At 42.1% G+C, this 9505-nt stretch overlaps 1 protein-coding gene across 1 annotated transcript in view; it reads right to left on the reverse strand.

Annotated features, from left to right (window-relative positions):
- Positions 1 to 9505, reverse strand: part of nav3 (neuron navigator 3) — a 123398-nt gene that overhangs the window by 66942 nt on the left and 46951 nt on the right. Inside the window, exons 4-5 of the mRNA XM_062997194.1 lie at positions 1832 to 1904; positions 709 to 904 (exon numbers count right to left, since the gene is read on the reverse strand). Coding sequence (XP_062853264.1) covers positions 709 to 904; positions 1832 to 1904 — 269 coding nt within the window. The remainder of the gene's footprint in view (positions 1 to 708; positions 905 to 1831; positions 1905 to 9505) is intronic.

Consider the following 9505-nt stretch of genomic DNA (forward strand, 5'->3'; position numbering starts at 1 on the left):
GTTTGGCCGGATGGGTGACGTCCAGTCACTGCAGTATTTCTGTACTCTGTATAAACACTGGACTAAATACCTGTACAGTGACTGTATTTATACATCTGACTATTTAAACCCCAAACCAAACACAGCTACCAGATTCTGGTGGAACTAAACCTAGTACACTGAGCGCAGTGTGTGTGTGTGTGTGTGTGTGTGTGTGTGTGTGTGAGTGTGTGTGTGTGTGTGTGTGTGGAGCAGGTGTTAGAAAGGACCCCCCCCCCCCCCCCCCGTTAACCACTAACAGTTGCTCGAACGCTAAATCCGTCTCTCTGCTCCTTCTTCTGTTTCACTTTCTGTCTCTCTTTGTACCCCAAAAAATACTGCAATCTGATTGGCCAGTAGGTTCAGACATGAAGTGGATCCAGAGAAGAGTCAAATGAGAGTCGAATGGGAGTCGAATAAGAGTTGAATTGAAGTTGATTTGGAGTTGAATGAGAGTTGAATGAGAGTCAAATGGGAGTCAAATGGGAGTCGAATGGGAGTCGAATAAAAGTTAAATGACATCTCTCCCTCGGCTTCTCTCTCTCTCTCTCTCTCTCTCTCTCTCTCTCTCACACACACACAAATCGGTCTTTCCTGCTGAATGCATGCTGCACAATGCTGCCATCTACTGGACATATTTATACACACAGTCATGGATCTATTGGTGTGTGTGTGTGTGTGTGTGTGTACCTGGACTGCATCTCTGGTGTTCGTTGTTGTTGTTGTTGTTGTTGGTGGTGGTTTTTGGGTGACGGTGTAGGTGTGACGTGCTGTTGAAGCTCCACCAGAGACTGTAGGTACTGCTGCTGTTGCTGCTGCTGCTGTTTGTACCGCGACAAGATGAAGAACAGGCCGAGGATCACCTTCAGATTACCCTTACACACATCTGTGGTGCACACACACACACGCGCACGCACACACGCACACACACACACACACACACACACCAGTAAAACAACAGTTCCAGTGAAGACAGACGGAACAGCAGTGTAAAAACCGTTGTGATCATAAATCACTGACTATCCTGTAGATGCTTGTTGTGTCTCTTTTTCCCAATCTAGACGTATCCAGTTCCCCCGGTTGTATCTCCTCCACTGCTGTAGACCCTGACCGAAGAGAGAGGGCCGTACCCGACACCCACCTGGTCTGACACAGTTACATTTTCGACATTTAGCGGACGATTCCATCCTTTCTCAGGGGCCCAACAGTGGCAACTTGGTCGGTGATGGGGCCTGAACCAGCAACCTTCTGATTACTGAGTACCTTAACTGCTGAGCCACCACCGCCGACATGTGTGCAGTTGTCAACCGCTTCTTTTCACCTTGTTTTTATCTACAGAGAGTCACGCACTGCTCTCCATTATTCGCCGTCTATGTGCAGCGCCTCAGGCTGGGCGCCCCCTAGTGGGCAGACAAAATCAGCCACTAGTCTGCTGGGTGGGAAAAGACAGGACTAAAAAGTGGGCGGGGTCTCTACATGCGCCGATGCACCGAAATATGGATGAATAAGAAGGAGTCGGTGGAGTGCGGGCGTGTCGGAGGAAGGGCGTGTCAGGAGAATATACCCTCCACGTACACCACCAGGGTCTCCAGCAGAGGAAGAGGAACCGGCTACGACTAAACTGAGAGACAATGGGAGAACATGCAGAAGTTAAAGTGTAAAAATACATTACACATAATACACACACCCCAAAACGTGCACACGCACACACCACATATCCCGAAAGTGTTATGCACACGCCAAACACACGCCAACAAGTACCGAACACGCGTGTAATAAACAATAATAGCGTGTACACACACATGTACCCTACCTTCAGCGCTCAGGCCCTGTACACTGACCCCTCGGCTCTCCAGGAACATCAGACAGGACTCCACATTCTCAATCTGCAACACACACACACACACACACACACGTCCGATAAGTGTGTAAGACCAGGCGAGTGTCTCTGAATCACCACCGTCTGACTCCGACTGTAGTTCAGTGCGTGTGTGATGCCCGCGTGCCAGGATTTATCACGTCATGACACGACAATAGACGCCGCTGTGGCCGAAAATGAGACGCATACGCAGTCAGGACCCTCGCACGACCCCCGAGGGCATCTCACACACACACACACACACACACACAGGGTCTGCATTGTGTGCCAGTGGCGTCAGTGTGACACACCTACACCGGTGACCTACACAGGTCAGAGCGCTGTGCTTCACCGGAGGGTCGTAATAATACAATAACTAACTGAGAGCATGCTAATCACACACACACACACACACACACTCACTCACACACACACACACACACACACAGTGGGCATCATAAATGTGAGCGCACGAGTCGTAAACAAGTGAATTATTGCAGGAAAACGAAGCTAATGTACAGAAATAATCATTCGGAAACGGCGCACAAGCTACAAGCTAACACGCAAGCTAAACAGACCCGGCGAAAACGAGCTGCTCAATTATTAGCAAAGATTTCAGTTTTGTTCCATCCGAGTTCGTTCTGATTGTTCCTGATGCTGCTGTTCTCACTTTAAATAGATACTTTATTAATCCCGGGGGAAATTATTGGCCTTCAGCAGTTAAACACAAAGAGGAACAAAAGAAGGAATACAAGTACAGTAAGCAGGGTGTAGCAAAACTACAACGTGTAAATACAGAAGCAAAAATATGTACATCTGACAGTACAGCATGGAGCACAACTAAAAATAATAATAGCAATAATATATATTCTTATAAACAATATATACAAATATATAAATATACACATGAAATATTGGATATTAATATAAAAATAAAATATTTGATAGAGATATAAATATAAAATATCAGTAAAAATAAAATATTAAAAACAGGTATAAATATTAAAAAAAAAAAAAAATGTTGAATTTAAATATAAAAATAAAATATCAGATATAATATAAAAATAAAATATTGAATATAAATATAAAAATAAAATTTTAAATATAAACATGAAAATAAATATTGAATATAAATATAAAAATAAAATATTAAATATAGATATAAAAATAAAATATTGAATATAAATATAAAATAAAATATTGAATATAAATATAAAAATAAAATATTAAATATAGATATAAAAATAAAATATTGAATATAAATATAAAAAATAAAATATTGAATATAAATATAAAATAAAATATTGAATATAAATATAAAATAAAATATAAATAAAAAAAAAAAAAAAATACAATAAAAGCAGCAATATAGATTATTGTAACTGATGTAGTTATAAGTCTAAAATAAAATATTATATATATATATTTATGGGCGGCTCGGTGGGTAGCACTTTCACCTCACAGCAAGAAGGTCCTGGGTTTGATCCCTGGGTGGGGTGGTCCGGGTCCTTTCTGTGTGGAGTTTGCATGTTCTCCCCGTGTCCGTGTGGTTTTCCTCCGGGTGCTCCGGTTCCCTCCCACAGTCCCAAAACATGCCGCTAGGCTAATTGGAGACACTGAATTGTCCTATAGGTACCAGCCGCTAGATGCATAAACCAGTGCATTGCAGTGCTGGTCCCAAGCCCAGATAAATAAGGAGGGTCGTGTCAGGAAGGGCATCCGGTGTAAAAACTGTGCCAAATTAATAATGCGGATCATGATATAATAGAAGCAATAGTATATAGTCCATCTACATGTAAGTATGTTTAGATATGGAGGTGTACATGTGTGCATGGTAGGTTTCAGTGGGCGTGTCAGGTAGAAGATGAAAGAAAGAGCAACAGTGGCTCCTGTTGACGCCGCATCCTCGGTTCTAATAAAAACTGCTGCAAACACGGGCCGGTTCCTCAAATAGCTCCATGAATGGAACCAGTTCAAGATCCTGAGTTATTCTGGTCGAAAAGAGCTACCAGTGTTTGTGATGATGTCATGGGTCCAGGTCTGTGATTGGCTGATTAAATTTAACCTACGCTGCGCCCTTGTTGACCCAGAGACGCCAGGAACCGGGTAAAGTCTGAACCGAGACACACGGGGGGTTATTTAGAGTCGGGCGGTTCAGTGTGTAAGATTTACAGTGTTCAACACACACACACACACTCACACACACACACACACACACACTCTCTCACACACACACACACACACACACACACAGCGTAGACGCCAGTCTGAATCCGTGCTCACATAAACCTGAACCGTACACACGTGTGTTACAGCTGGCGTGTCATTAAGTGCAGTGTAGAGTGTCGAGCATCATTTCCACACCCACTGTGACTTTTTCTAACACACACCGGGTCTGTGTGTAACCCCAGCGCTCTCCCTACACATGTCCTACACTCCCGGGAAGAGGGCGTGTCTAAATCCTTAGGCGCCTTAATAATTCTGAGTGATGATCTGACTGAACGACGAGGGAGCGTCCGACTCCTCCTCAGCGCTGAAGATCAATCCCAGCATTCAGTGCGGCACGACTTCTTTTCTCACAAAGAACTACAAACATGGCGGACGAATGGAGTGCGGAGCAACCAACGGAGTTCTTATCAAATGTAAATAAATTCTCATTGATGTGTATTCTGTATAAAGGTGTGATTATACGAGTGCGGGTTTATTTGTAAATTGGGGCGTCAGGGACAGTTTAAGCGTTTTCGGTACACGGAGGGAGACGTTAGCTGGCACGCTAGGCTAACTGTGTTAGCTCAGTAAGCTAAAAATAAGAACTGAGCAGAACTGAGAACCGGCCGTCACGATACGGACGCTGCTCAGAGCGCCAGCGACAACTGCGCCGAGTTCTCCGAAAAACAGTGAAGAAATGAAACCCAGAATGCTCCAGGCAACCTGAGCCCAGGATAGATCCAGACTTGGTTCCTGCTCCAAAAAAAAGGCCTAAAAGTTTCCAGAAAAAGACAAGAGCAGAAATCCGGACAGAATAAAGTCTGGCATCAAGGTTCCATGAGAAAATCACATTTCCAACAGAGGAGCCGGCAAATCAGTGAGGAAGGAACTGTGATGAATAGAAACACGTCCACCTGGAGCCGAGTAACACTCAACCAGGCGAGGAACGGTGACTGTCGGTGAAGAGGAACCGACACGTCAATCATCTGCACCTCCATGTGCCTCCTACTGGTATTATTCATACTGTAGCTGGTGTTTTTGGTATTTTCGTAATGTAGCTGGTATTTAAGGTATTTATGGTACTGTAGCTGGTATTTTTGGTACTGTAGCTGGTATTTAAGGTATTTATGGTACTGTAGCTGGTATTTTTGGTACTGTAGCTGGTATTTAAGGTATTTATGGTACTGTAGCTGGTATTTTTGGTACTGTAGCTGGTATTTAAGGTATTTATGGTACTGTAGCTGGTATTTTTGGTACTGTAGCTGGTATTTATGGTATTTTTGGTACTGTAGCTGGTATTTATGGTATTTATGGTACTGTAGCTGGTATTTTTGGTACTGTAGTTGGTATTTTTGGTACTGTAGCTGGTATTTATGGTATTTTTGGTACTGTAGCTGGTATTTTTAGTAATTTTGGTACTGTAGCTGGTATTTTTAGTATTTTTCGTGCTGTAGCTGGTATTTTTAGTATTTTTCGTACTGTAGCTGGTATTTTTATTATTTTTGGTACTGTAGCTGGTATTTTTATTATTTTTGGTACTGTAGCTGGTATTTTTGGTATTTATGGTACTGTAGCTGGTATTTATGGTATTTATGGTACTGTAGCTGTAGCTGATATTTATGGTACTGTAGCTGGTATTTTTGGTACTGTAGCTATAGCTGGTATTTATGGTACTGAAGGTGGTATTTATGGTATTATTGGTACTGTAGCTGGTATTTATGGTACTGTAGCTGGTATTTATGGTACTGTAGCTGGTATTTATGGTACTGTAGCTGTAGTTGGTATTATTGGTACTGTAGCTGGTATTTATGGTACTGTAGCTGGTATTTATGGTACTGTAGCTGTAGTTGGTATTATTGGTACTGTAGATGGTATTTATGGTACTGTAGCTGGTATTTATGGTACTGTAGCTGGTATTTATGGTACTGTAGCTGTAGTTGGTATTATTGGTACTGTAGCTGGTATTTATGGTATTTTTGGTACTGTAGCTGGTATTTGCGGTATTTTTGGTACTGTAGCTGGTATTTGTGGTATTTTTGGTACTGTAGGTGGTATTTTTGGTACTGTAGGTGGTATTTTTGGTATTTTTGGTACTGTAGCTGGTATTTTTAGTATTTTTCGTGCTGTAGCTGGTATTTTTAGTATTTTTCGTACTGTAGCTGGTATTTTTAGTAATTTTGGCACTGTAGCTGGTATTTTTAGTAATTTTGGCACTGTAGCTGGTATTCTTAGTAATTTTGGCACTGTAGCTGGTATTTTTAGTATTTTTGGTACTGTAGCTGGTATTTTTAGTATTTTTCGTGCTGTAGCTGGTATTTTTAGTATTTTTCGTACTGTAGCTGGTATTTTTATTATTTGTGGTACTGTAGCTGGTATTTTTGGTATTTATGGTACTGTAGCTGGTATTTATGGTATTTATGGTACTGTAGCTGGTATTTATGGTACTGTAGCTGTAGCTGATATTTATGGTACTGTAGCTGGTATTTTTGGTACTGTAGCTGGTATTTTTGGTACTGTAGCTATAGCTGGTATTTATGGTATTTATGGTACTGTAGCTGGTATTTATGGTACTGTAGCTGTAGCTGATATTTATGGTACTGTAGCTGATATTTATGGTACTGTAGCTGGTATTTTTGGTACTGTAGCTATAGCTGGTATTTATGGTACTGAAGGTGGTATTTATGGTATGTATGGTACTGTAGCTGGTGTTTATGGTATTTATGGTACTGTAGCTGGTATTTATGGTATTTATGGTACTGTAGCTGGTATTTATGGTACTGTAGCTGTAGCTGGTATTTATGGTACTGTAGCTGGTATTTATGGTACTGTAGCTGTAGTTGGTATTATTGGTACTGTAGCTGGTATTTATGGTACTGTAGCTGGTATTTATGGTACTGTAGCTGGTATTTATGGTACTGTAGCTGGTATTTATGGTACTGTAGCTGTAGTTGGTATTATTGGTACTGTAGCTGGTATTTATGGTATTGTAGATGGTATTTATGGTACTGTAGCTGTAGTTGGTATTATTGGTACTGTAGCTGGTATTTATGGTACTGTAGCTGGTATTTATGGTACTGTAGCTGTAGTTGGTATTATTGGTACTGTAGATGGTATTTATGGTACTGTAGCTGGTATTTATGGTACTGTAGCTGGTATTTATGGTACTGTAGCTGTAGTTGGTATTATTGGTACTGTAGCTGGTATTTATGGTATTGTAGATGGTATTTTTAGTATTTTTGGTACTGTAGCTGGTATTTTTGGTATTTATGGTACTGTAGCTGTAGTTGGTATTATTGGTAATGTAGTTGGTATTATTGGTATTGTAGATGGTATTTTTAGTACTGTAGCTGGTATTTTTTGTATTTTGTATGGTATTGTAGATGGTATTTTTAGTATTTTTGGTACTGTTGCTGGTATTTTTAGTATTTTTGGTACTGTAGCTGGTATTTTTGGTACTGTAGATGGTATTTTTAGTATTTTTGGTACTGTAGCTGGTATTTTTGGTACTGTAGATGGTATTTTTAGTATTTTTGGTACTGTAGCTGGTATTTTTGGTACTGTAGCTGGCATTTTTGGTACTGTAGCTGGTATTTTTAGTATTTTTGGTACTGTAGCTGGTATTTTTGGTACTGTAGATGGTATTTTTAGTATTTTTGGTACTGTAGCTGGTATTTTTGGTACTGTAGCTGGTATTTTTGGTACTGTAGCTGGTATTTTTGGTATTGAAGCTGGTAGTTATGGTATTTATGTTACTGCAGTTGGTATTTTTGGTATTGTAGCTGGTATTTATGGTACTGTAGGTGGTATTTTTGGTCTTTTTGCTACTCTAGCTGGCATTTGTAGTTTATTTTTGGTACTAAAGCTGGTTTTGTCTCATTTAGTCACATTTGGCCTCATTTCCATGATCCATGCTAGCTATCTTGTTTAGCTAGCTTGTACATCTCTGTAACATGAGTTAGCACTTAGCTTAGCTTTCCGTGTGTAAAATTCCGTGTCGTTAGTAAAGAGAGATGAGTTTACTATAGAAACAAACACACAGATGTCTGGAACCCACCGCAGATATACGAGGGAACGTAGCGCTAACAGATGGAGACCAGATGATGGAGAAGGTTTATGAGAACCTACAGATACTGTATAGCGGGAGAGTTTCACACAGGATTAGCATCTTCCATCCAGCACTCAGAAACAACAAAGAACAACAAGGAACTAGCCTAAAGAGTAACGGATGCTAATGCTGGTTTCTGTTTTAGTTCATTTTCCACCAGAAACAGAAGTGATGGCGGGTGTGGTCACTGTCACAACAACGACCGACCTGTGAACTCCAGTGTTAACCGATAAGAGTATGAGACAGTGAGCGCTAATACAATTATTTATTTACACCGATGAGGCATAACATTATGACCTAATATTGTGTCGGTCCCCCTGACCCGTCGAGGCATGGGCTACACTAAACCCCTGAATGTGTGCTGTGGTATCTGGCAGCAAAATGTCAGCAGCAGATCCTGTAACTCCTGTAAGTTGTGAGGTGGAGCCTCCATGGATCGGACTCGTTTGTCCAGCACGTCCCACAGATGCTGGATCGGATCGAGATCTGGGGAATTTGGAGACAAAACCTCAAACTGGTTGTTGTTCTCCTCAAACCGTTCCTGCATCATCCTGCTAAAAGAGGCCACAGATATCAGGGAAGCGTCTCCATGAGAGGGTGAACATGGTCTGTAACGATGCTTAGGTAGGAGCTACGTGTGAGAGTAACGTCCACATGGATGGCAGGACCCGAGGTTTCCCAGCAGAACGTCGCCCAGAGCATCACACCGCCTCCGCCGGCTCGCCTTCTTCCCATAATGCATCCTGGTGCCGTGTGTTCCCCAGGTAAGAGACCATCAGACCAGGTCGCCTTCTTCCATCGCTCCGTGGTCCAGTTCCCATGCTCACGTGCCCATTGTTGGCGCTTTCAGAGGTGGACAGGGGTCAGCATGGGCACCCTGACTGGTCTGCGGCTTTGCAGCCCCATGCTGGTGAATTGAATCCACTTGCTAAGTAGCGCAGGTGCTAGTTTGTGGTTTGGAACACAGCCGACGGGAGTTGTGCTCTGGAGCTGTGATAGACCAGAACGGAATGTGTGTGTGTGTGTGGTGTAAACGATGACGCAGTGTGTGTGTGAGAGAGTGTGTGTGTGTGTGTGAGTTCTTTTGAAGTGCGCTGCGGTTCGTTAATGCCTTCTTTAATTGGACACCTGGTTATTTGGGGCCCTTTGGTCTCATCTGCAGGGACTTTATGGTTCCTGTGGAGCGGCTCCCACTTCCCTCGGTGGGTTTTTATGAACGCCGGCGGTTTCTGTATGTTTTCCACCACGGATTTAGCATGCTAACGGCTGCAGATTAGCCTGACGAGCTGCTGAAATGCTAATTCCAGTCGTAGGCT

Source organism: Trichomycterus rosablanca, chromosome 1 (assembly GCF_030014385.1).
Source record: "Trichomycterus rosablanca isolate fTriRos1 chromosome 1, fTriRos1.hap1, whole genome shotgun sequence".
NCBI lineage: Eukaryota > Metazoa > Chordata > Actinopteri > Siluriformes > Trichomycteridae > Trichomycterus > Trichomycterus rosablanca.